Genomic DNA, 24,953 nt, shown 5'->3' with positions numbered 1-24,953 from the left:
AGGAGGGATTCAGTACCTGCTCTGTAGTTTCATTCAACCCATTATAATTGGAGATATACCAATCTCCCAGAGCTGGAAGGGACCTCGAAAGCTCATTGAGTCCAGCCCCCTGCCTTCACTAGCAGGACCAATTTTTGCCCCAGATCCCTAAGTGGCCCCCCCTCAAGGATTGAACTCACAACCCTGGGTTTAGCAGGCCAATGCTCAAACCACTGAGCTATCCCTCCCCTCTAAACAGGGCGGCACGAAAACTTCTGATCCAGATCTAAACTTTCCCTAAGTACCTTGTTTGAAGCAAAGAGACGGGCTGGAGGCCCACTACCCCAGCTCACAAAGCTGTCTCTAGCCATAAGACGCTGGAAACTATAGTGTTACTAAGCCCTAGAGGTAACAAACGCGGCTGTCCAGCACCGGTCAGATGCCTGTCGCTCTCCCTTGATGCAAGTCTTGTTCTGAACCTTTTAAAGTTCCTGGGTCAGACGGTGCCTAAACGCGTCCTGCACCACGTGAGCCAAACGCAGGCCGGGTGGTAACAGAGCGCAGGCCATGAGCCTGTGACACGACGAGCCCCCGGTACACGAGCTCTGCCGGGTGCTGCCCGCGACGCCAGAGGAGGAGCGCGCGCGGGTTGCAGCAGGGGGCGAGGCGCCAGCCGGCGCAGCGGCGGGGGAGGCCGGAGGGGGGCGCGCTCCCTGGGCCTGACGTGGGGCTCGAGCCAGCCCCGCCCCCGCACCGAGCGTGTACAGCGCCGGGGCTTGAAGCCCTCCCCCGCCTCCGGCGCTGACGGGACATTCGCCCCGGTCCCGCCTCCCTGCGGGCACGCGTCAGCTTCCGGGGAAAAGGTAACGAGCCGCCCCCCGTCTCTCCCCGTTCACAAGATGGCGGCGGCGGGCGGCGCGGGGACGGCGGCCGCGCTGTGGAGCGAGGTGAATCGGAGCGGCCAGAACGGAGACTTCGGCCGCGCGCTCAAGTCCGTCAACAAGCGTGAGTCCCGCGCGCGCGCAGCTCCCCCCCCCCCCGCGCGCGGGTGGGATGGGTCGGTCCGCGCGTCTCCGCCGGCCTGGGTGGGCCGGTCCGAGCCGCGCGCGTGGGGCGCGGCACGTGCCTTGGGCCGGGCCCCTCAGCCCCCCGCCCCCGTCCAGCGCCCGGCTGATACCGGTTGTGGGGGGCCGGGACCTGCCCCGCGCGCGGGGATGGGCAGCGCTGCCGGCCCCAGGCCTGTCCTGCCCCCGGCCCGGTGCAGCCCGCTGGGCAGGCAGGTGCCATATGCCTACGTGTAACGAGCTCGCTGGGCTCCGGCTGTCCCGGGGGGGGGGCAGTGCCTGCGGAACGGCTACCAGGCTACCCCGGCTTGGCTCGGTGGCCCGCAGCGGCGGCGCTCGGCCTCGGCACCCTGCGCCCCTTGCAGCAGGCCCAGGGCTCTTGTGGGCCCCCCCGTTTCACCTCACTTACCAGCTGCTGGCGGGCAGCGTCAGACCAAGGCTGGAGCCTTACTGAACTATTGCGTATCAGAGGGGTAGCCGTTAGTCTCTCTCTCTCTAGAAGCAGCAAAGATCCCTGTGTGGCCTTATAGAGACAGACGTTTTGTAGCATGAGCTTTCGTGGGTAAACACCCACTTCTTCGGATGCAAGCAGAACTATTGCGGACTTCCTCATGAAATTGTAGTTTGTACTGACTTTGCTGGTGCTTGTCAGTTGCCTAGTTTTAGAACAGGCTGCATATCTAGCGCAGCTGATTTACTCCCCTCCCCCTAAAGATCCCTGCGTACCCCTCTGATTGCCAACAACTGGCCTTGAGCACCCAGCTGCATTCCTAGGCCTCTATTGGTTAAAAGGCAGCACAACCATAACAAAGGCAGGGAGAGCCTGTTACCCTCCATACCTGGTGCTTGAGACCCTCCAGCCTGATGTTTGACATGACTGAACAAAGAATAAGATAGCCTGTTTGCCCAATAACTTTTAGAAAATTCTAGCTATATAAGCATGTATCACCATTAGCAGGGAAGTCTCCTAAGATGTGGCTCTGTGCTAGATAGTATAGTCTAGCTCAGCAGTTTTCAAACTTTTTGAGCTGAGCCCCTCTTTGAGTTAAAATTTTCAGGTGTGCGCCCCCCCCCCCGCCATCCTAGACAAAAAAGGGTGAGGTGGAGGTGGCACTCCCTCTCCCAGTCATAGAATCACAGAATATCAGGATTGGAAGGGACCTCAGGAGGTCATCTAGTCCAACCCCCTGCTCAAAGCAGGACCAAACCCAACTAAATCATCCCAGCCAGGGCTTTGACAAGCCTGACCTTAAAAACCTCTGAGGAAGGAGATTTCACCACCTCCCTAGGGAACCCATTCCAGTGCTTCACCACCCTCCTAGTGAAAAAGTTTTTCCTAATATCCAACCTAAACCTCCCCCACTACAACTTGAGACCATTACTCCTTGTTCTGTCATCTGCCACCACTGAGAACAGTCTAGATCCATCCTCTTTGGAACCCCCTTTCAGGTAGTTGAAAGCAGCTATCAAATCCCCCCTCATTCTTCTCTTCTGCAGACTAAACAATCCCAGTTCCCTCAGCCTCTCCTCATAAGTCATGTGCTCCAGCCCCCTAATCATTTTTGTTGCCCTCCGTTGGACTCTTTCCAATTTGTCCACATCCTTCTTGTAGTGTGGGGCCCAAAACTGGACACAGTACTCCAGATGAGGCCTCACCAGTGTCGAATAGAGGGGAATGATCACATCCCTCGATCTGCTGGCAGTGCCCCTACTTATACAGCTTCAAATGCCGTTACCCTTCTTGGCAACAAGGGCACACTGTTGACTCCTATCCAGCTTCTCGTCCACTGTAATCCCTAGGTCCTTTTCTGCAGAACTGCTGCCTAGCCACTTGGTCCCTAGTCTGTAACAGTGAATGGGATTCTTCCATCCTAAGTGCAGGACTCTGCACTTGTCCTTGTTGAACCTCATTATATTTCTTTTGGCCCAATCCTCTGATTTGTCTAGGTCCCTCTGTATCCTATCCCTACCCGCCAGCGTATCTACCACTCCTCCCAGTTTAGTGTCATCTGCAAACTTGCTGAGGGTGCAGTCCACGCCATCCTCCAGATCATTAATAAAGATGTTGAACAAAACTGGCCCCAGGACTGACCCTTGGGGCACTCCGCTTGATACCGACTGCCATCTAGACATCGAGCCGTTGATCACTACCCGTTGAGCCCGAAGATCTAGCCAGCTTTCTATCCACCTTATAGTCCATTCATCCAGGCCATACTTCTTTAACTTGCCAGCAAGAATACTGTCGGAGACTGTATCAAAAGCTTTGCTAAAGTCAGGGAATAACACATCCACTGCTTTCCCCTCATCCACAGACCCAGTTATCTCCTCATAGAAGGCAATTAGGTTAGTCAGACATGACTTGCCCTTGGTGAATCCATGCTGACTGTTCCTGATCACTTTCCTCTAAGTGCTTCAGAATTGATTCCTTGAGGACCTGCTCCATGATTTTTCGAGGGACTGAGGTCAGACTGACTGGCCTGTAGTTCCCCGGATCCTCTTTCTTCCCTTTTTTAAAGATGGGCACTACATTAGCCTTTTTCCAGTCATCCAGGACCTCCCTGATCGCCATGAGTTTTCATAGATAATGGCTAATGTCTCTGCAATCACATCTGCCAACTCCTTTAGCACCCTCGGATGCAATGCATCCGGCCCCATGGATTAGTGCTCATCTAGCTTTTCTAAATAGTCCCAAACCACTTCTTTCTCCACAAATGGCTGATCACCTCCTCCCCATGCTGGGCTGCCCAGTGCAGCAGTCTGGGAGCTAACCTTGTTTGTGAAGACAGAGGCAAAAAAGCATTGAGTACATTAGCTTTTTCCACATCCTCTGTCACTAAGTTGCCTCCCTCATTCAGTAAGGGGCCCACGCTTTCTTTGACTTTCTTGTTGCTAACATACCTGAAGAAACCCTTCTTGTTACTCTTAACATCCCTTGTTGGCTGCAACTCCAAGTGTGATTTGGCCTTCCTGATTTCACTCCTGCATGCCTGAGCAATATTTTTATACTCCTCTCTGGTCATTTGTCCAATCTTCCACTTCTTGTAAGCTTCTTTTTTGTGTTTAAGGTCAGCAAGGATTTCACTGTTAAGCCAAGCTGGTCACCTGCCATATTTATTATTCTTTCTACACATCGGGGATGCTTTGTTCCTGCAACCTCTATAAGGATTCTTTAAAATACAGCCGGCTGAAGTCCAAGCTGCCTGACGTCGCCGCCCACCCACCCAAATGTTCCTCCAGGCCCCCCACAGTTTGAAAACCATCTCAAGTGACTTTCATTACATCACATCTTACTGTATTGAGAACCTCTCCATCTACAGATATTTGTGTTTGTCCTCAGCTCCCAGGATCCTGATTCTGCAATTCAGTCTGTGTAGTCAAAACTTCATCAGTCTCGGTTAGGTATTGCATGTTCTTAGAAGCCTGCCTGCATGGATCTGATTTTAGGATCAGGGCCCCAGTGTCATGTAGGTCCCATGAGGGTAATGCTGGTGGTCAGGCAGCTGGTTTTCTGTGACCACTGCTTTTCATGCTGACTTGTTTAGTTTTATTCTTTCCTAGGGCTCCCCTCATCTTTTCAATTATCCACTTGTTCGTAACTTACACTTAGATTGTAAGGTCTTCCAGGCAGGGATTGTCTCTCTTGTGTTTCTACAGTGCCCAGCACAATGGGGCCCTGGGTTATAGGCTCTACAGTAATACAAATAATAAAGAAAAGCATCTACAGTACAGTAGCAAGTTGCAGATTATATTTTATTGAGTAGTAATATTATGTGAACAGTTCCATTGCTAAAGTATGATGTGGCTTCATAAATCCATTGGTTTGCAATCAGGCTAACCTTGGTAAGAGAGAGGAAAAGGGGGAAAACTGATGGAAGGAGAAGCAAGAGATGAAGGATGCATATTTAAGCCCTAGTCCTGCATCAGAGGCTGTAGTTTGATTGTGTTTAGGATGTAGTTTGGTTAAGTTTAGCTATGTGGCCTAGATAAGATTCCCGAAGAGCCTGACGTTTTCTAGGTGTTACATTTATGGAGACAGAACAAGGTGAATTTATTAGAATTCGGATTCTTGTACGTTCGGTAGGCGTTCTCATAAGCTTTGTCAAATCAGAGCTTGGGATTGTTGAGTGGCACCCAGGGAGCTTCAGCCCTGCGAGATTTCAGTCTGGAGGAAGGAGCCTTGGTCTGTGTGTGCAGGTTTGGAAGCAGCTGACCTATGGCTAACTGGAGTTTGGACAATCAGGATTGAAGGGTGTTGTCATATGACTGTTAGACTACACCACTTTAGATACCAAACCGAGGGTGGTATAGGGAAAGAGCATGTACTTTTTCACATATTTTGAGGGAAAGGAGTGGATCTGTTCCCCCCCGTAGTTGAACTGTCAACAATTAAGTTTGTATTTTTGTCATACAACATATGTTCCAAATTTTTCCCTACTGTCTTTCCCTGGTAGCAAATCTCTGAGTCTTGAAATTAATCCTCTTGTCGATCTGGACTTGCTCTGTTTTTTCTTCAGTGCGCTTGCCCTTTTGTTCCTGAGTAGGGATTGCAGAATTGATGATGCCCAGTTCTTGAGAACCTGCTAGTCAGGCTTTGACCTCTGGTCTGCAGAGTGACGTGCAACTGCAGTAACCCTGGTGCTATCTAGCCCTCGGACACTTTCACACTTAGCTGACATCAAGGCTTGGTCTATGCTAAAAAAAATTCTACTAGTATAACTGGCAATTAATTGTGTAACTTATGTATTTATTCTTACCTGTAATACTGGTATAAACCCTACTGTGGAGGCAGTTTTACCAGTATAAAGGTATTTTATACTGGTATAGCCTTTGTTCCCTAAACCAGAATGAGCTATACCAGTATAAGTACTTTTATACCACTATACTTGCATCCACTCCAGGGGTTTTTGGCCACTTCTGCCTCACTGGGATTGTTAAAGCAGGTCAGCTTTCTAGTTTAGACAAGGTCTGAGACATTGTCTGGATTTTAATTTGATGGACTCCGTTTTTAATGGGAAGTAGGAATGGAGTTAGAGATTGTGATAACTCTCTTTGCTTCCCCAAGTGTTGCAGATCAACAAGGATGATGTGACTGCCCTTCACTGCAAAGTGGTCTGTCTCATTCAGAATGGAAGCTTCAAGGAAGCCCTAGGTGTAATCCACACCCACACCAAAGTGTTAACCAGGTGAGTGGTAGCCCCAGAGGCTCCTGCAAAGGAAAAAAGCACAAGCTCCAGGAAGCTGCTAGTCTAGGTAGGAGGGTGGTGCTGGTGGGCAATGGCTGTTGCTGAAGTTTTCAGTGCTTCACATGCTTAACTTTAGGCTTGGTCTACACTACACAGGTCGACGTAAGGGAGCTTATGTCAACCTAACTATGTCAGTGTACACACCACAGCCTCGCTCCCGCCAATGTAAGTGCCCTACTACACCGACACAACTCCACCTCCATTAAAGGTGTAGGCTTTATGATGGTGTAGTTATGGCGACATAGCATCTGTGTAGACACTGCATTCCTTATATCTGCTGTTGGCTGTCATCCAGTGGAGCTTTGAAATTGACAAGGAAGCTGGCTCCTGGCTCCCTTACTGGGCTGCTGGCAGGTCTCTGCTCCAAGCCGGGCTGCCACCTGAGCTCCCTGTTCCCCTCTGGGAGCCCTGCTGCCCTCCAGGATCCCAGCTCCCCACTGGCAATCTGGCAGGTGACCGGATTCTGGGTGCGATCTACTTCCCAGAGGTGAGAAGCCTTGGGTGACTTTCCCCCCGCTCCTGACTGGGAGCATGGAGGCAAGAAGCAGCTGGGTTTCCAGTGTGGAGCTGTGTGGAGAGCTGAGAGCTGCTGCCCTCCACACTGCCCCTCTCCAGTCAATGGAAGCACTCCTGGTGAGGATGCGCACCACTGACAGAAAGTAGTGTGAACATCAGCCACCACAGTAATTATTGTGGTGGCTGTAAGTCAACCTAACACAGGTCGACGTAAGATTGTCGTGTAGACATGCCCTTACTCTCATAAGCACTCCTGTTGAAGACAGTGGAACTGCTCAGATGAATAAAGTTCGGAATGTGCATAAGTGTTCCCAAGACTGTGGCCCATACCTCTCCTTATCTCCATTTTCCCTTCTGTGAAATGGCAGTGATAAATGTTACCTTCCTGCCTCACAGGGCTGTTTGCAGCCTAGTGTCTGTGCAGTGGCTTAAGATGAAAACTGCTATATAAGAACTCTCTATTAGCAAAACTAATGTATATACTGTCAGAGTCACTTCCCTATGGGAAAGAAAGAAGTATGCATGGAGGGAAAGGCTGTAGAACTGATTGTTGTAATACCAGCGTAGACACTAAAAGTATGTTCTCATATTCCTTATTTATAACCACTAATGTGAATGTAAAGAAATCAATCTAGATTTTAGTCTTAATTCCTTGCCTCTTTGAACACTCATAACTCAAATAACAAAGCAACTTTCATTCCGTTTGTGTAAAAAAAAAATATATATATATATATATATATATACACACACACACTTGTGAGGACTGAGAGAACCTCATGGGAAATTACCTGTCAGGTGTGATGGTAGTGGATCGCATGAGACACGTAGATAGCCTTATAGATATGCTGGGATGGAGTTGGTGGTTGTGGTACATATAGGTACCAAAGACATAGGGAAAAGAGGCCAAATGTAGGCTGCTAGGTAAGAGATTAAAGTCCAGGGTCTCCATGGTAGCATCCTCTGAAATGCTTCTAGTTTCACATGCCAGGCCAAGCAAACAAGCAGAATTGCAAGGTCTCAATGTGCAGATTAGACAAAGGTGTAGGAAGGACGGGTTTAGGTTTATTAGAAACTGGGGAACCTTTTGTGAAGGAGTGGCCTATACAGGAAGGATGGGCTCCACCTACACCAAAATGGAACCAGACTGCTGGCATATAAATTTAAAAAAGGGTAGTACAGGATTTTTTAAACTAAGGGCTAAGAGAAAGCCAACAGGTGCAGAGGAGCACACAGTTTGGGCAGAGTCATACCTTAGGAATGATGAGGGAGATACCTATCCTCTTTACTAGGATATAGATAAGAAATTGGGTAAGTATAGGTAGGAACGAGTGAGAAACAGTCAAATGAAATAGAATCCCATTCAAAAATAACACGTGAAGACAAAATGTATAAGTGCTTATATACAAATGCAAGGAGTTTAAATACTAAGATCAGTGAGCTAGAATGCCTGTCAATAGATGAGGATATTGCTATAACAGACATAATGGAAACTTGGTGTAATGACGACAATGGGACCGGGTAGCACCAAAGTACAAAATATATAGGAATGCAGAGTAGGTTGTGCTGGTGGACGGGTGGCACTATATGTGGGAAAAAAAGTCTAGAGCCAAGTACAGCAAAAATCTTTTTCTTTATCTTTTTTCAAATCTCTGTGAATAGAATCTCTGTGGATAGAAATTCCATGTTTGAATAAAAAGCATCTAGCACAAGGGCGGGCAAACTTTTTGGCCCGAGGGCCACATCAGGGTTGCACAACTGTATGGAGGGCTGGGTAGGGAACGCTGTGCCTCCCCAAACAGCCTGGCCCCTGCCCCCATCCGCCCCTTTCCACTTCCTGCCCCCTGATTGCCCCCCGCAGAACCCCTTACCCATCCAAACCCCCCTGCTCCTTGTCCCTTGTCTGCCTCGAGCCCTATTCACACCCCCACGCCCTGATAGTCCCCCCCAGGACTCTCACCCCCTACCCAACCACCCTCTGCTCCTTGTCCCCTGGCCACCCCCTCCCGGGATACCCTACCCCTAACTGCCCCCCCAGGATCCAACCCCGCCTCCTGTCCCTGACTGCCTTCCTGACCCCTCTCTACATCCCTGCCCCCTGACAGCCCCCCCCCGGGACTCCCACTCCCCACCCTCCCTGTTCCCCATCCCCTGACTGCCCCCCAGAACCTCTGTCCCCACTCCCTTACCCAGCCTCCCTGCCCCCTTACCAGCAGCAGGAGCTCGCAGCCGCGACACCCAGCCAGAGCCAGCTGTGCTCCCCACGCTGCCCAGCGGGAGTGGCAGGCCAGAGCATGACCTGTGCGGGGGCATGGCTTCAGGGGAGGGGGGGATTGTGAGGAAGGGGCCGGGGACTAGGCTCCCCGGCCGGGAGCTCAGGAGCCGGGCAGGACAGTCCCGTGGGCTGGATGTGGGCTGCGGGCTGTAGTTTGCCCACGTCTGGTCTAGCAGTAAGAATATACTTTTGACCACCTGACAGTGATCGTGAAATGCTGAGGAAGTCAGAGAGACTTCAAAAGCAGAAGGCGCAATAATAATAAAGGGTGATTTCAACTATCCTCATATTGACAGAGTAAATGCCATCTCATGATGCAGAGACATAATTTCTGGACTCCTCCAAGAAGCAGCTGTTTATGCAGCTAGTCCTGGAACCCAGAAACACAGTGTCAGTTCTTGATTTAGTCCTACGGTGAGCACATCAGAACTGTTCTTTTTGGGCAACAAATCTGAAGTTCTGTCCTGCATTCATGTGTCAGTAGAAGAAGTTTTAGAACAAATTGATAAATTAAATGGTAATAAGACACTGAGACCAGATGGTATTCATTCAAGAGTTCTGAAGAAACTCAAATGTGAAATTGCAGAACTCCTAGCTGTAGTGTATAATCTATTGCTGAAACAAACCTCTGTATGAGATGATTGGATGGTAGCTAATGTAACACTGATTTGACGAGTTCCCTTACCAAAGGCTCTTAAGCAAAGTAAGCAGTCATGGGATAAGAGCGAAGGTTGTCCTCATGGATTAGTAACTGGTTAAAAGATAAGAAACAAAGGATAGGACTAAATGGTCAGTCTTCACTATGGAGAGGGATGAACAGCAGGGTTCCCCAAGGAACTGTACTGGGACATGTGCTGTTCAATATATTCATTCATCATTCATCATTCATGCCCGTCACCCCAGTTTAATGAGCTGGAAAAAAGGGTGAACAGTGAGGTGGCAAAGTTTGCGGATGATACAAAATGATTCAAGATAGTTAAATCCCAAGAAGACTGTGAAGAATTACAAAGGGGTCTCACAAAACTGGGTGACTAGGCAACAAAATGGCAGATGAAATTCATTGATAAGTGCAAGTAATGCACATTAGAAAAAATAATCCCAAGAACACACAATGAGTGGATCTAAATTAACTGTTCCCACTCAAAAAAGAGCTCTTGGAATCAACAGTGGTGAAAAAGACTAGCAGTATGTTAGGAATTATTTATAAAAGGGATAGAAAATAAGACACAAAATATCATAATGCCACTATATAAATCTATGGTGCTCCCACACCTTGAATACTGTGTTCAGTTTTGGGTGCCCCATCTCAAAAAGGATATAGTGGAACTGGAAAAGGTTCAAAGAAAGGCAACAAAGATGATCCAGGGTATGGAACAGCTTCCGTATGAGGAGAGGCTAAAAAGATTAGGGCTGTTCATCTTAGAAAAGAGATGACCAAGTGGGGATATGCTAGAGATGTATAAAATCATGAATGGTGTGGAAAAAATGAATAGAGAAGTGTCATTTATCGTTACCCACAATATAAAAACCAGGGGGTTGCCCAATGAAATTAATAGGCAGCAGGTTGAAAACAAACAAAAGGAAATACTTCTTCACACAGCGCACAACTAACCTGTGGAACTCATAGCAATGGGATGCTATGGTGGCCAAAAGTATAACTGGATTCAAAAATAGAGAAGTTCATGGAGGGTGGGTCTATCAATGGCCATTAGCCAAGATGGTTAGGGATGCAGCCCCATCCTCAGGGTGACCCTGAATTTCTGACTGCCAGAAGCCAGGAGTAGCGGTCAGAGGGTTATAGATGGCAAGCCCTCTGGGGATGATGTTTTGTTTCTTGCATTTGCTCAGGAAATAGATGTTGCTATTAAGTTTTGCTTCCTTGTTCTTCATGTTGAGGTGTTTCTGTTTCAGGCGGCTAACTTCAATATCTTCCAGTGTTGTATGCAGTGTAGTTATAGCTCTGTCAGTTCCAGGATATTTGACATCTAATATCCTAGGACTGACACTACTACAACGACGCTGCATAGAAGTCAGGAGTGGAAGACGGGTGTATTTCTCCCAATTTCCCTGTTCTGTACACTCCCATTGAAGCTCTGATCACTGTTGGAGACAGGATATGAGCTAGATGGACCATGGGTCTGACCCAGTATGGCCATTCTTATGAAACTGAAGTTTTTTGCTCAACCACTGAATTGTGTATTCTCCAGAGCAAAGAAAGTTCTTTATCACAATTGATACGTCCGTTCTGATTGATTCATTGGGGCTATCGTGACCAGGATCATGTTTTAATCTTTTTATTACTGTTCCATCCTTGTATTCCCCCCAGAAATGTTTAGAGTGCAGAAAACATTTAAATAAAACATGGACAAACCTCTCTCACAGCATCTGTGCTAAAGTCACAGTAAGTTTAGTCCCTTCTTTTTGTTTTCACTCAACCTGATCAATAATTTGCTGGGGAAATATATACTGGACTCCTTTTAAATAAAAACTACCCGGTCAGTGTATATCAAGGCTTGCTGGTGTCAACAGTGCCCTTTTAGGTCTGATTCAACCTACCAGTTTTGCCCTGGGTTCTCCCTTGTAATTGTGATGTTTCTCGACAGCTTTCATTGCTTAGCATCAGATTTGGGGTTTATAGTTTAGGAGAGATTGTGTCATCACGTTTGCTCTGTCTGCAAGAACTGAATATCTGTATCTTTGGGTTGTAGTGATACCCCTTTCTGCATGCAGCAGCGGTCAATCCTCTTTTCCTTCATTGATTATTCAGTGAATCTTTTCATTTTTCTACCTTAGAAAAGTATGTTATACAAAAAATAAACAGGCAATCTGCACATCCTGGAGATTTTGATGCCATGAAGTGGTGATCTAGGGTACTGAGGAGTCTGAATTGGTTTAGCTAATTTAGATTCTTCTTCGGGGTAGGGCTTTTCTATTCCCTTCCTTTCTAAGAAAACATGTTTTAGGTACTGTCACTGCTCAATAGAGAAATAATTAAATAGCCTGGTGCCAACACATGCTGTTCTGCCTCTAACAACATGGTAGTCTTATAAGAGTAATTATGGATGCTTAAATAAGGGTTCATGGCTCTCCTGGGAGGCAAATGTTGTAGAATGAGTGCTGTGGTGATGCACCTGCCGTCACTCTCTGCCTTGTTTTCGCAGTGACTCTATCACCTTTGAGAAGGCGTACTGTGAGTACAGGTTGAACAGAATTGAAAATGCCCTGAAGACCATTCAGAGTGCCAGCCAGCAGACAGACAAACTGAAGGAGCTTCATGGACAAGTGGTAATTACTGCTTTGGAAACTCGGTGTCTATCATTCAAGAGCCCTTTGCTTTGTGAGGGTGGAAAAAAATCAGAGAGAAACTTTTCTCCCCCTCAGTTGTGATTTAATAAACGGTTATGTTCTGGGTGAAAACCCTGGTGAAATCAGTGACAAAACTCCCACTGGCGTCACTGGGGCCTAGGATTTCACCCTCTCTTCTAGTTAGCCAGCGCCATCCTTTCACTTGTTGGCTCATTACTCTTCCCCCACTTCCATCCATTTCAGCTTCTAATGAATCCCATTCCTCTGTTCTGGAAAGTGGGGTAGTTTGCTGGAAGCCACTGAATCAAAATGTGCCTGTGCAGCCATACAGTTGGCCACCTTCCTTCTCCCCAGGGCTAGAATGAAGTGATTTGCTTGATTTCCATCAGCCAGGGAAGTGGGCAGTCCTGAGGAGAGTGCTTTACTTTCCACTCTGTGAGCCAGGTCAGCTCTTGGTTTAGGATCTAGTTCTGCACATGCTTCATGCATATAGCTCTGTGACATCAGGAGCAGCTAGCTGTGTGTGAAACGACACAAGGATGGGCTTCCTTGGAGCATCAGGATTGAAAAGAGGAAGAGAAAAGGCTTTTCCTCCTCCTTTTGTTTCCACAGTTGATTAGAATGATCCCGACGTGTTGAAGAAACAGTTGTTTGCTGTAAACAATGCTTGAAAGTTGGTCATTTAATTTGCTCCCTGGCGAGGTGCTAAAGACTGCCATGAAGATCCTGGCAGAGACCATAATCAACTCTATTTTCCCAAGTAAATTCTGCTTTAGACATTACAGCACTTGTTCAGCTGTCTCTAGTTGTGGATGCCAATGTGCAGGGCAATGTCTCTTTTTCAGTTGTATAGGTTGGAGCACTATGACGACTGCTTAGCCGTGTATCGGGATCTCATCCGGAACTCTCAAGACGACTATGAAGAAGAAAGGAAAACCAACCTTTCTGCAGTGGTTGCAGCGCAGAGCACATGGGAGAAAGTGGAGCCAGTGAGTGTGTGTGCATGTGCACACACCTGGGAGAGATTGTTCCCCCTTCCGAATTCTCTGTCTGCTTAAACAGCCTGGACAGCTCCCCGAGGTCTAATCTGATTCTCTCCAGTTCCTAAGAACAGGGCTGCTCTACAGCTAAGAGTTGGATAGCTGCATTGCAGATTCCCCTTTGGCTTTGTCCTGCAGCGTAAGGGGAAGACCACTCATGGCTTTTTAGACAACATATGTCCTCTCAAGATCACCTTAATGTGCGGATTTCATAATGAATCTTCTGTTGTATATTAATCTAAGAAGTTGGCATGTTTGCTAAAAGCTATGATTTGTGTCTGTGGTAATCCTATAAAAGTGGCTTTAAACAAATGTGTTTAGATTATGATCCAAAATTAGGCTATATTTAATTTGTCTTTCAAGCATTTAACCCAATCATTTCACTCCATGTCAGGAAGATCTGGGCCTCCAAGAAGCTACCTATGAGCTGTGTTATAATGCTGCATGTGCATTGATTGGGCAAGGCAGGCTGAATGAGGCAATGGAAAACCTACAGAAAGCAGAAGGTAAAAACATGGGGGTGTGTTAGATCTCTCTGTCACTCATTCTTTGTAAACACATTTAGAGAGAGAACAAGAATTTGATTCTGGATTGAAAGTGGGATTGGACAACTGTAGGGTTCTTCTATTACAGTTTCCATTGTGTGTTTGCCAAGAATGGTTGGGACTTGGTAGCACTTAACATTCCTTAAATAACTTTTATTATATCAGTAACTTTTAGCTATTGTAGATCAAACTGTTTTCTTATCTGCAATTCCCATGTGGTACATAGCTTTTCAATCCGTAGCTCTCCGCTTGCTTTCCAGATATGTATAGTTTATTGTTTTGCCATCATTTTACAGCAGCAAACTGTATATAACATCTCAGTCTTCCCTCCCAACTGGTATTTAATTCCTGAGTGCAGTTTGGTATGTGCGTATAATTTTGACAGTGCAATCTCTTCAGATTGGCAGAAGTTTTAAAAGTCCTAGATAGTCATTGTTTTATGAGTGTACTGAAGACTGTAGAGTGCAGTAATGTTCTGAGTTGGGGATTGCCCTATCGAGTGTACTAACTTTCATTTTTCACATTCAGAAAGACTGGTTTTATTAGTGTTCTATTTCAGTCTGTATGTGTAGGAAGGAGAATAAAAGTTTAAAGTAGAAGTTGAAAGTAGCGAAGAGGAATCAAGTTACAGGCCTTAGGTTTAACATCAACAGCTGCAAAACTGAAAAGCTTTGAACTCCCTTATGTTTTCTTATTAAGCTGACTAAATATGTTATAGGTGCAGCCAGCAATACCATCAATACTTCAAGCTACCCAACACTTGTCATTGTAAGGCCCTGTTTTCAGTTGCTTATAACTTTGCCAGACTATAGTCATTCAGAAGTTTTCCAGGCCAGGTGCTTGCCTCAGGCCTGGCATTTTTGGAAAACCTCAGTATAAACAGTTCAGCCATTTGCAAGAAGGAGTGTTAGAAAAAATACCTTCTTCTTCGAGTGATTGCTCATATCAATTCCAGTTAGGTGTGTGCGCGCGCCGCAGGCATGGAAGTCGGAAACTTTTTCCCTAGCAGCTACCCGTCAGGCTGGCTGGGGAGTCCCCTGGAGTGGCGCTGATATGGCATTCTATATAAGACCCTGCTGGCCCGACCCCTCCTTCAGTTCCTTCTTACCGCCAGTGTCAGTTGTTGGAACAGTGGTCTCTTGGTTTCTCAAGTGCTCCACTAATCCCTGGCTTATCTTAATTGTTGTTAGTTAATTGTTAGCAGTTAGTGTTAAGTGTTTTTCTCTGTAGTGTTATAAGTGTAGCTTAGTAGTTGAGGGCAGTTTAGCACTAATCAACTGCCCTGCAGGGTGACCCCCACGACTCCTGCCTTAGGTGTCTGGGGGAGGGCCATCAGGCTGACAAGTGTAAAATCTGTAAGGCTTTCAAGCCACGGGCAAGAAAAGAGAGGGAAATTCGACTCAAGCAACTCCTCGTGGAGTCTGCATTGCGGCCTCTCAAGATGTGGGCCCGAGCGCCTCAGTGCGCAGTGCTTCCCCAGCGGTGCCTATTACGGCGCCACAGAAGATCCCGTGCCCACCTCGGGACCGACGATCTCCCGGGCCCCAGAAACGCCCACCTTGGCACTGTTCCCATTCCCTGGTTACTGGAAAGAAGCAAGCCCTGGGAGGACCCTTCGTTAGGGTCGAAGCAGTTGTTCCGGCCCTGACCGAGCAATATGCCAGCCCAGCACAGGGTGTCGTTCAAGTGGAGGAGATTACATTGCCTTCCACTCCGGATACCTTTTGAGGCCGCTAGAGGGCTCATCGAAATGACGGCCCTGGTACCTCCGGCCCCAGCACCGGCCCCGGCCCGAGTTCCGGTACCATCCAAGGGCAAGCCGGCGATGTTCGGACTGTCAGTCCCTAGACCAGCATCTCCATGCCTCTCGGAGTCCCGGCGTCATTCCAAGTCTGACTCATGTCACTGGTTAGACTCCCGGCACTGGTCTCGCAGCCCCAATCCTCAGAGCTGTTCCTGCCCGAGGTTGCAGTTGACTCTGGAATGTGGTCCCACTCAAGGTCTGGGTCTCGCTCAGTGACCTCTCGGCACTGTTCGGACTGTCGCCACACGGAACATCGATCCCCGATTGTCACCATGGCACCAGTCCACGGCCCGCTCCTGCTCTTCCTCGCGGCACCGCTTTTCATCGCGGCACCGCTCTCGATGGTGATCAGCCTCCTGGCGCCGATCACCACATGACCCTTGGCTACCAAGGGGCTCGGTGCCCCCTTTACTCCACTCACACACCGCCCCTCCTTGGCCGTCATGGTCCCAATCCCCCTGTGGCAGTTCGGGGAGAGCTTCAGGGGCTTCGGACATTCCCCAGTCGGGCCTGGGAAGCCTCGGACAAGACCCCCCAGTGCCCAATTGGCAGCCTCAGTGGCAATTCTGGACCCCCTGGGCATATAACCGGGCCCAAGATGCCCCCCGGGGGCCCGGACGTTGTCACGCTCAGACACTCGTCCTCCTGAGGCAACCCTCAGCCGCCCTCCTCCAGACTTGGACCAACCCGCGGAGTCAGCACCCTTGGTAGGGGCTACCCCGGGGGCCCAAGAGGCTGTCTCCGCCCCGGCTCTCCCAGTGGAGTCGTCTTCGTTCTCCTCTGATGAGGTCGTGGCTGGCATGTCCATGTCTGGTCCACCTCCAGTGGACTTTGGGGTCCTCCATGAACTGCTTCGGCACGTGGCCCTTCATATGAACCTCCAAGTTGAGGAGGTTGTGGAGGAGGAGGACCCTATGATGGACATTTTAGGCCCTGGAGGACCTTCCAGGGTGGCCTTCCCCATGAACGAGACTATTCAAAGTAATGCCAAGTCTCTCTGGCAAACCCCTGCCTCTGTCCCTCCCACAGCCAAGGGGGTAGAAAGGAAATACTTTGTTCCCACCAGGGGTTATGAGTACCTTTTCACTCACCCCACCCCATGCTTGCTTGTGGTGGATGTGGTAAACACCAGAGAAAGGCAGGGCCAGCAAGGGCCTGTGCCCAAATCAAAGGGGGGAGGGATAGCTCAGTGGTTTGAGCATCAGCCTGCTAAACCCAGGGTTGTGAGTTCAATCCTTGAGGGGGCCATTTAGGGATCTGGGGCAAAAATCTGTCTGGGGATTGGTCCTGCTTTGAGCAGGGGTTGGACTAGATGATCTCAAGGTCCCTTCCAACCCTGGTATTTTATGACTCTATAAGGATGCTAAACGCCTGGACCTTTTTGTGAGAGAGGTTTATTCTACTGGGGGTCTATCGCTTAGGATCGCTAACCAGTTGGCGATCCTCAGTAGATACAACTTTAACTCTTCGGTCCTTAAATTCCAAGATCTTCTCCCAGTGGAGGCCCGTACGGAACTCGGGGCCATTGCTGAGGAAGGTAAATTGGTGGCCCGGACCTCCCTCCAGGGTTCCATCGATGCTGTGGACGCGGCTGCGCGCACTCTGGCTTCTGGCATTGCCATGCGACGCAATGCCTGGCTGCAATCCTCGGGTCTCCCTCCGGAGGTCCAAAGCACCATCCAAGATCTCCCCTTTGATGGTCAGGGCTTGTTTGTGGAGCAAATCGATTCCCGCTTGCATACCTTAAAGGACACAAGAAACACTATCAAATCTTTAGGTATGCATACGCCGGCTAACCAATGAAAGCCATTTAAACCCCAGACCACACAGCAGCGCGCCTTCCCGCCTAGACCGAGGCAGGACTTTCCTCGTCGGAGAAACAGATACTCCTGATATAGACCGTCTCGCCCCTCCCCCACTGGACAGGGTTAAGGACAGTCTAAGCCTCCCCTGGGCCCTAAGCGCCCGTTTTGAAGGTGTGCCCGAGGATGGACTACCAGCTCTCACCCCGTTTCTGAACCGTCTATCCCATTTCTACCATGCCTGGTCCCATATTACCTCAGACCGTTGGGTCCTCCACATGGTGTGGACGGGATATTCTATCCATTTCCGCTCCATCCCAGCCTCCTTTCCCATCCCTCTTCAGGGACCCTTCTCACGAGCAACTCCTCATCCAGGAGGTACAATCCCTCCTTGCCCTAGGGGCCGTCGAGGAAGTGCCTCAGGAGCTCAGGGGCAAGGGTTTCTACTCCTGTTATTTCCTTGTCCCCAATGCAAAGGTAGGCCTACGGCCCATTCTGGACCTCAGGGAGCTCAACAGGCACAGCATCAACCTGAAGTTTCGTATGGTCTCCTTAGCCACTATCATTCCCTCGCTGGATCCGGTAGACTGGTATGCCGCCCTCGATATGAAAGACGCGTACTTTCACATTTCAATTATTCCGCCTCACAGACGTTTCCTCTGCTTCATGGTGAGCAACATGCAATATCAGTTCATGGCCCTTCCGTTCGGCCTGTGCACAGCCCCTCGTGTCTTTACCAAGTGCATGGCGGTTGTGGCAGCCTTCCTTCGCCGTCACCGCATGCACGTCTTCCCATACCTCGATGACTAGCTTATACGGGGTCGGTCTCATCAACATGTCCAGTCTCAGATACAGTTGGCCACGGACATGTTCACTCAACTGGGCTTCATGCTGAATGTCAGCAAATCTGTCCTATCACCTACTCAAACAATAGCGTTTATAGATGCAAACCAGGCGAGTTTTTCTTCTGGAGGCACAGCACTTGGCTATGGCAAGCAAAATTACCAGCCTCTGCAAATTTCCCATCACCACAGCAAGACAGTGCCTCAGGTTGCTGGGTCACATGGCATCCTGTACCTACGTGGTACAACACGCCAGGCTGAGGCTCAGGCCTCTACAGACGTGGTTGGCATCTGCCTATTGACTGGGATGCGACAGCCTGGAAATGGTCCTCACGGTCCCGAAGTGCACACTTGGCTCCCTCCGATGGTGGCTGGATCCTCAGGTGGTGGGTGCCAGGGTCCCGTTCCATCCCCCTCAACCCATCTTGACCCTAGTCACAGACGTGTCTGCCCTGGGATGGGGGGCCCACCTTGGGACCCTGACGACGCAGGGCTTATAGCACGAAAGCGAGCTGTCGTTGCACATCAATATCAAAGAGCTCAGGGTGATTCGCCTTGCGTGCCAACCCTTCCTTTCTCACTTACAAGGGCCCTGCGTAGCAGTCCTAACGGACAACACCACGGCCATGTTCTACCTGAACAAGCAAGGCAGAGCCCGGTCATCGCCGCTCTGCCAAGAAGTCCTCCTTCTGTGGGACTTCTGCTTAGCCCACTCCACGCTTCAGGCCTCGTACCTGCCGGGTGTCCAGAACATACTGGCAGACAGCTTGAGCAGGCGTTTTCTCACACACGAGTGGTTGATACGCCCGGACGTCATTTACTCTGTTTTCTGCATTTGGGTGTTTCCCCAAGTCGACTTTTTCACTTCACAGACCGATAGGAAGTGCCCAACCTTCTGCTTCTTTTGGGGTCACAGCCCGGGCTCGATAGCAGACGCCTTTCAGATCACGTGGTCCAGCCAGTTGCTTTATGCCTTCGCCCCCACATTCCCACTCATTCACAAGGTGCTCTTCAGAGTCCGCCGAGACAGGGCGGATGTCATACTGGTAGCCCCCGCCTGGCTGTGCCAGTGTTGGTACCCAATCCTGCTGGACTTGTCAGTTCGAGCTCCCATCTGCATTCTTCTTGACCCCGACCTCATCTCCCAGAACCATGGTTGTCTCCTGCACCCGGACCTTCCTCCAACGAAGCCGCCTGTGCCTGCGTGGGACCTTAATCTGGTCCTCTCCTGCCTTATGGGCCCTTCCTTTGAGCTGCTGGCCACCTGTTCACTTCTCTATCTCTCCTGGAAGGTCGCCTTCCTAGTGGCCATCACTTCCGCCCACCAGGGTGTCCGAACTACAAGCTCTCACCTGTGATCCACCCTATACCATTTTTCATAAAGATACAGTTCAACTAAGGCCTCACCTGGCCTTTCTGCCAAAAGTGGTGTCTGCTTCCATGTACTCCAAACCGCATGTTGACCTTCGGGAACAGCATCTCCATTTCCTGGATGTTAGAAGGGCACTCGCTTTCCATATAGACAGAACAAAGCCCTTCCATAAAACAACCTAGTTATTTGTCGCCATCGCGGAGCGGATGAAAGGCGCTCCGGTTTCCTCTCAGCGAATATCTTTGTGGATCACTGGTTGTATTTGCGGTTGCTACAACTTGGCAAATGTCCCTCCGCCTGCTGTCACGGCTCACTCCACGAGGGCTCAGGCGTCATCAGCTGCTTTTCTGGCGCACATTCCGCTCCAGGAAATCTGCAGAGCCAGGTCCTCCGTTCGCACCTTCATGTCCCACTATGCCATCATTCAGCGCACTTGGGACGATGCGGCCTTTGGCAGAGCGATCGTCCGATCCGCAGTTTCTTGACTCCGACCCCACTTCTGAGGTAAGGCTTGGGAGTCACCTAACTGGAATGGATATGAGCAATCACTTGAAGAAGAAAAAACAGTTACTTACCTTTCTGTAAGTGTTGTTCTTCGAGCTGATGTGTTGCTCATATCTATTCCATCCCCCCCCACCTTCCCCTCTGTCGGAGTAGCTGGTAAGAAGGAACTGGGCCGGCAGGTTCTTATATGGATCGCCATATTGGCGCCACTCCAGGGGGCTCCCCAGCTGGCCGATGGGTAGCTGCTAGGGAAAAAGCTTCCGACTTCTGTGCACGCGGCGCGCACACACCTAACTGGAATAGATATGAACAACACATCTTGAAGAACAACAGTTACAGAAAGGTAAGTAACCATTTTTCAGTTTGCCCATGTTAAAAAATAAACAAACAATGCTTACAGCAGTTTCATTGAGAAGTTCTAGCATGTTCCCAGCAGCAGAGCAAGGATTCAGTACTTGGCAAAGTGGTTGCCCTGGTGTCATGGATGTGCCTTATGTCATCCCAAGCTATACATCGCTGAAAATCTCAATTCTCACAGGCATTACTAGAGGTTTGTTAGTTTTACAGCAAAATTTGTTGAAGATTCTGTCTGTGTGCAACCAGTTGAGGAAGGGGGCTGAGTTAAGCTTGCACAGGCAACCTTAATTCTGGCCTTTCATGACTTTGGAGTGCTTGACTTTGCAACCTTCATGTACTTCTAACGTAATTTTTTGGTTCAGTATCTAATCTATAATGTTACTGTGGAATCAGGAGTGCTAGTTGTGTACATTCCTATGTAGTAATTTTGCTTTTTTATGATCTAATTGTGGAACATAATGGGAACCCTTCAGATGTGTTTGCTGTTGGATACCATGGTAATAAATAACACAGTTCAGTCTTGACCTTAGGCCTGGTGTACAGTGTGGGGGGTGGGAGCGAGCTAAGTCGGTCTAAGTTACACAACTTCAGCTACAAAAATAGCGTAGCTGAAATGGATGTACTTCACTGCGGTAAATCGACTGCTGACGCCCCCCCCTTGACTCTGCCTACGCTTCTTGCTCCGGTGGAGTACCTGAGTTGACGGGAGAGTGCTCGGCGTTTGATTTATTGTGTATTCACTAGACGTAATAAATTGACCCCCACTGGATCAATCACTCCGGAGGTAAGTGTAGACATGCCCTTAGCTACAGCTGTGTGGAGCTAGACAAACTGCAGGCCCTTCCTAGTTAATCCAGGCGCTGAGACAGTAATCTTTAGGAAAACACAGAGCTTCACTGCTTTTATCACACTGCAAAACTGCTTACTGAGCAGTAGGTGAGAGAGAAGAGTAGACTCGGAATGAAAGTGGGTTGAAAACCAGAAGGAACTAGTGAGGCATCACTGCACGAAGGAGAGGGACAAAATCTACATCAGTCTTTTAAGTCTGGGTAAGGTCATATGAGTGGCAAGTAGTTATGGTGCAGAGAGCTATTTCATGAACAATCATAAACTAGTTTTAAAGAAAATGAACAGGGGAAGGAGAGAAACAAGTGAAAACTTGAGTACTCAAAAAGAGTTCTGGAGGAGCAATGTCTCCTGCATTCTTGACTTATTTAAAAATTTCACTGTAGATCTTATCTCTCTCCCACATGCACCCAGTCATTTCCTTACTTTCTTGCATTAAAAAGTACCTGTGAAACTTTGTAAAAGCCTCACTTAGTATCAACAATGGCACATGATATAAACAAACATTCCTGCCATCATCCTGTTCTGTGCTTTCCTGTAGGTAAGAATTAACCCTTTCTAAATTTGTTTTTCAAATTATTTTCTCTAGATCTGTGTCGCCAGTCGCTTTCAGAAGACTCTGTAAGTTGTTGCTATTACTCTGAATAATGTGCATTTTACACTGAAGTATTTCAAAGCAGTGCACCAGGGATTAGCCATGTGATCACTTGTTAAATTGCTATGCAATATCATACCCAGCAAGAGTGACCAATCTGCCTAAATTCATATTCACAATACCGCTCCTGAGGTGTGAGCTGTCCTTCTGCCTATTGCTGAAATGTAAATTCTTGGGGACGGACTGTCTCCTGCCTTGCCCCTTCTGCAGTCCCTTTTATACCAGTGCAATGTGGGTGTACTCCTACCACATCAGAGGATGGGTGGTACACCCACTGCAGAGGTGCTGAGGCTGTGGTGAATCAGGCCCACCATTTTTGTTTCATATCCAGCACACTTTGGTGTGTCTGTAGGGTGGAAGCAGACTGCACATACATGGGTTGGGAGGGTAATTTCTATGGTTAAAGGTAGTGCTGCCTTTTGCCCCTATTTTTTGGTTTAAGGCGTGAATGTGTGTAATCGCGTCTTTTGAAGATTTGCTCTTCTAGTGGTGGGGATTGTGACTGATGGTTTTGCCCAAGATCTACAGAAAAAGGAACAGGTCCTCTGCCAAACGCTGAAGCCAGGGAGCACAGGAAGGGGTAAGATTCACTTTGTTTTGTCTGAATTTTCCTTCAGGATGTAACTGAGGAAGACATCGAGGCTGAGTTGGCCATTATTCACGGTCAGATGGCCTATATCATGCAATTACAGGGGCGTACAGAGGATGCTCTCCAGCTTTACAATCAAATCATCAAATTAAAGTAAGTGCTTTATTCAAACAAGCTCTCATCATTCCACATGTGACAAGGCTGCTGTCTAATAGCTGTGCCTTTCATTCTCATTTGTTCTGCAGGCCGACAGATGTGGGATTGATTGCTGTAATTGCAAATAACATCATCACTATTAACAAGGTATAGAATTGCCCATCCTCTTTCTAAAGCATTTTTGCAAAGAAATGAGAATGAACTGAGAACTCGCCATATGCACAAGCTCCCATTGGCTTTGAGGGCGGGTTCTATGTGCAGAAGGATTGCAGAGTTGCATCTCTCTTTGAAATAAGTACTTGCTTTCAAGTGGAAGAATCACTCTAGCATGAAAGGTCTATTTATAGTGTTGCTGTTACACTGGTATTTCCATTATATTTTTATCCTTTATAGGCCCCAGTCCTACAAACAGATTGAATTTATCTATGTGCAGGATCATTTTTGCAATCAAATGGGTCCCACTGGAGCCAATCACACTGCTTGCATGACTAGAGTTACATATGTGCCTAGGAATTTGCAGGATCCGGGTTTTAGAAGACTGGAGCTTCCAGACTAAGGGTGTGTGTATGTGTGAGAGAGAATTTTTTTCTGGTACAGAATTGAGGGAGTTGGGGAAATGGAAAGATACTGGATTTAGGTGTGTTGTGCTTGTGCTTCATTAACTTCTAAAGTGCATTGTGCAAGCTATTAGTGCACATTGCGGACATGAGGCTTTTGTGCTGTCTTCAAAACCTGATGGATGACTACAGTGAAATTTACATCAAGTGCCCAGCCACAACAGTATTTTTATACGTGAAAAAACTATACAAATAGCATAACGGAGGAGACATTTCTTATCTAGTCTCACTCTACCTCTGCAAGCATTGGACTCAAGATCCTGAAATATTTGCAGAGCCACAAGAAGAACTGAATGAATAGGGAGCATGATGGTTTCATGGAGGACAGATTGCTGTGGGACACACAGAGGACCAATTCAAGGTTGGTGGTGATGGCTTCAGACAGGGGGCACCGATTCTAGGACCAAGAAACTGGTTGGTATTGCATTGTAATACAGGTTTGGGATGAAGAGTAGTGGCTGCAGAACTTTCAGATGCGCAAGGCCAAATTTCTGGATCTGTGCACTGAGCTCACCGCAGCTCTCCATCGCAGGGACACCAAAATGAAAGCTGCAATGACAGTGGAGAAGCGAGTAGTGATTGTACTGTGGAAACTTGCAGTGCCAGATCGCTACTGGTCAGTCGGGAATGATTTGGATCCAGGAAATGCACCCTGAGGGCCGTTGTGATGCAAGCGTGCAGGTCCATTATTCACCTCCTGCTACGCAGGACGGTGACTCTAGGCAACGCACAGGACATGGTTGATGGATTTGCAGCAGTGAGGTTCCTGAATTGTGGTGGGGCGATAGACAACACGCATATACCCATTTTGGCACTAGCCCACCTTGCCACTGAGTACATCAATAGAAAGGGCTACTTTTCTGTGGTTATGGAAGCATTGGTCGATCACTGGGGATGCTTCACTGACATCAATGTTGGCTGATCAGGGAAGGTGCAGAACACTTGCATCTTTAAGAACACAGAACTGTTCAGAAAACTACAAGCAGGGACTTTTTTCCTGGTAGGTGGAATACCACAGGGAATGTTGAAATATCACTAATGATCCTGGGCGACCCAGCCTCCCCCTTACTCCCCTGGCCAATGAAGCTGTGCACTGGCCACCTTGACAGCACCAAGGAACAGTTCAACTCCCTGCTCAGCAGGTGCAGAATGACAGTTGAATGACAGAATGATTGATTGAAGGGCTGCTGGCGTTGTGTACTCACAAGACTGGATCTCAGTGAGAAGACTATCCCAATGGTTATAGCTGCGTGCTGTGTCCTGCATGATATATGTGAAGCAAAGAGGGAAACGTTTTTGCCAGGGTGGATGGTGGAGGTGGAGTGACTGTCTGCTGAGTTTGAACAGCTGGCTACAAGGGCTATTAGATGAGCTCAGTGTGGAGCTGCGCGGTTCAATGAGATTTTGAAAGACCATTTTAATAGTGAACCCGAGTAGTAGGGGG

At 48.4% G+C, this 24,953-nt stretch overlaps 1 protein-coding gene across 1 annotated transcript in view; it reads left to right on the top strand.

Annotated features, from left to right (window-relative positions):
• Nucleotides 1-760: 760 nt before the first annotated feature.
• Nucleotides 761-24,953, top strand: part of SRP72 (signal recognition particle 72) — a 44,381-nt gene continuing 20,188 nt past the window's right edge. Inside the window, exons 1-8 of the mRNA XM_039539716.1 lie at nucleotides 761-984; nucleotides 6,106-6,226; nucleotides 12,236-12,359; nucleotides 13,226-13,369; nucleotides 13,815-13,926; nucleotides 22,082-22,113; nucleotides 22,765-22,889; nucleotides 22,982-23,039. Of these exons, the coding sequence (XP_039395650.1) occupies nucleotides 879-984; nucleotides 6,106-6,226; nucleotides 12,236-12,359; nucleotides 13,226-13,369; nucleotides 13,815-13,926; nucleotides 22,082-22,113; nucleotides 22,765-22,889; nucleotides 22,982-23,039 (822 nt within the window). The 5' untranslated portion in view covers nucleotides 761-878. The remainder of the gene's footprint in view (nucleotides 985-6,105; nucleotides 6,227-12,235; nucleotides 12,360-13,225; nucleotides 13,370-13,814; nucleotides 13,927-22,081; nucleotides 22,114-22,764; nucleotides 22,890-22,981; nucleotides 23,040-24,953) is intronic.

The sequence above is a fragment of the Mauremys reevesii genome, linkage group 5, assembly GCF_016161935.1.
Source record: "Mauremys reevesii isolate NIE-2019 linkage group 5, ASM1616193v1, whole genome shotgun sequence".
Lineage (NCBI taxonomy): Eukaryota > Metazoa > Chordata > Testudines > Geoemydidae > Mauremys > Mauremys reevesii.
This window is presented reverse-complemented; position numbering and strand designations above follow the sequence as displayed.